The sequence below is a fragment of the Octopus bimaculoides genome, chromosome 28 (genome assembly GCF_001194135.2).
Source record: "Octopus bimaculoides isolate UCB-OBI-ISO-001 chromosome 28, ASM119413v2, whole genome shotgun sequence".
Lineage (NCBI taxonomy): Eukaryota > Metazoa > Mollusca > Cephalopoda > Octopoda > Octopodidae > Octopus > Octopus bimaculoides.
The window spans coordinates 16907180-16909084 of record NC_069008.1 but is presented as its reverse complement, the minus strand read 5'-3'; the positions used below and the strand labels follow the sequence as shown (position 1 = coordinate 16909084).

At 43.6% G+C, this 1905-nt stretch overlaps 1 protein-coding gene across 1 annotated transcript in view; it reads left to right on the top strand.

Annotated features, from left to right (window-relative positions):
• The first annotated feature begins 594 nt into the window (after positions 1-594).
• LOC106881874 (ATP synthase subunit delta, mitochondrial) overlaps positions 595-1905 on the top strand; it is a 5044-nt gene continuing 3733 nt past the window's right edge. The window contains exon 1 of the mRNA XM_014932390.2: positions 595-839. Coding sequence (XP_014787876.1) covers positions 705-839 — 135 coding nt within the window. The 5' untranslated portion in view covers positions 595-704. The remainder of the gene's footprint in view (positions 840-1905) is intronic.

The window sequence follows — 1905 nt, the reverse complement described above, 5'->3', positions numbered from 1 at the left end:
TCCCTCCCTCCCTTTCTGTTTCTCACTCTTCTTGCTTTCTCTCTCTCTTCCTTCTACTCACTCTCTCTTTTACTCTCACTCTCACACGCATTTTCTCTTTGTTTCTCCCTCCCTCTTTCTCTTCCTTTTTTCTCCCATTCTCTATCTGGTTCCCCTTCACTTTCACTCACTTCCACCTCTCTTTTTCTCTTGCTTATTCTATTACATTCTCCCTTTCTTTTGCTTTCCTTCTTTCCCCCTCTCTTTCTTCTACTCACTCTCTCTCTCCCCTTCGCTTTCTGTTTCTCTCTTTTTCTTTCTTTCCCCTCTCATCTTCTATTCTCTCCCTCTCTCCCCTTCGCTTCCTATTTCTCTCTTTTTCTTTCTTTCCCCTCTCGTCTTCTATTCTCTCCCTCTTCCCTCTCTCTCCTTCGCTTTCTGTTTCTCTCTTTTCCCTCTCCCTTCTTCTGTTCTCTCTCACTCTCTCCTTCGCTTTCTGTTTCTCTCTTTTTCCTTTTCTCCTCTCTTCTTCTATTCTCTCCCTCCTTCGCTTTCTGTTACTCTCTTTCTCCCTCCCTTTGCTCTCCTAATCTCTCTCTCTCCTCCTCCTCCACACATAACATTACCTCCAAAACCAAAAGATTCCAAACAGCGGCAGACAACCACCACCAACCAACTTCCTGTTTCAAGGACATCCTCCAACAATCCGAGGACGCAAAAACGAAATGGCTCTCGCTCGTCAATTACTCTCCCTCGGCTCCGCGCTCCGCCACACCAGTCGACTGGCACGCTACACGGTCACCTCCCAACCGACCAGGCATTATGCAGACATGGCTTTCACCTTCGCCAGTCCAGGCGACGTAAGTCTTCCCTTTCTTCTATATCTGTCCCCTTAACCTTTGCCCTTCCCCATAAAATATGACTTTGGGTCCTCTTCTCCTCGTTGCTTCATCAAAGGTCAGTGCTTACCAAGCAGATATACGATCAGACACGTTCCAACCGTGACCACACCGACCTTTTTCTCTTCTGTATTGCGAAGGAATCGGTTATTGAGACGAAGACATTTGGCTGCTATTTCTGTGAGTTTTTATGGGGTCCGTTCCCCTTTTTTTAAGGTTTAGTCGTTATTGAGCAGACCTATAATCAAACAAGTTCCGGCCGTGACCACTCCGACATTTTTCTCTTCTATAACATATGAAGGAGTCGGGGTTTGAATTCTGCTATAGGCACCCCCGTGTAACCCCTCATAACTTTCTTATTTTGGGGAATTTTCAGGAAAATTTTGCGATTCTGTGTTCTACACAAGAGAATTTATACGATTATGGGGATAACCAAAAAAAAAACCCCTAATATTTTTGACAAAAATTCCGCCAGGGTCCTTTCTCCTTGTTTTGTCAAAGGTTTGCCTTTATTAGGCATACCTGTGATCAAAGATATTCCAACCGTGACCATTCCGACAACATACTCACTCAGAACATACAGGTGTAAATTATTGGAAACATGTTCTTTTTAAAACCGGTCGGACATGAATTAAAGGATATTTAGTTGTTGTTTCTAGCTGTGTTGTCTGCCATACAAAGGCACGCTTTTTTTATGAGGTCATTCGATTCAGCCTGCTAGAAATAGCAGTCACATTTTACTGCAATCACACGTATTCCTTACTGTTACAAGGAAGGTCACATGAGGTGGTATCTCTTCTAGTATAGCGTCTGTGTAAAAAAAAAAAAAAAAAAAAACTTGGTGGTCACGGCTGGAACGCTTGACGATACATCTGCAAAACAAGGGCTGCTTTAGATTTGGCGATAAACAAACAGCAAGGTTCGATAATGTATTCCTAGATACACTTATGTGTGAATAAATGATAGGACGGTACGTTTGGAACAGCTTTGAATCATAATGGCTCCGTTGGGCCTCGACTGAGCCTGG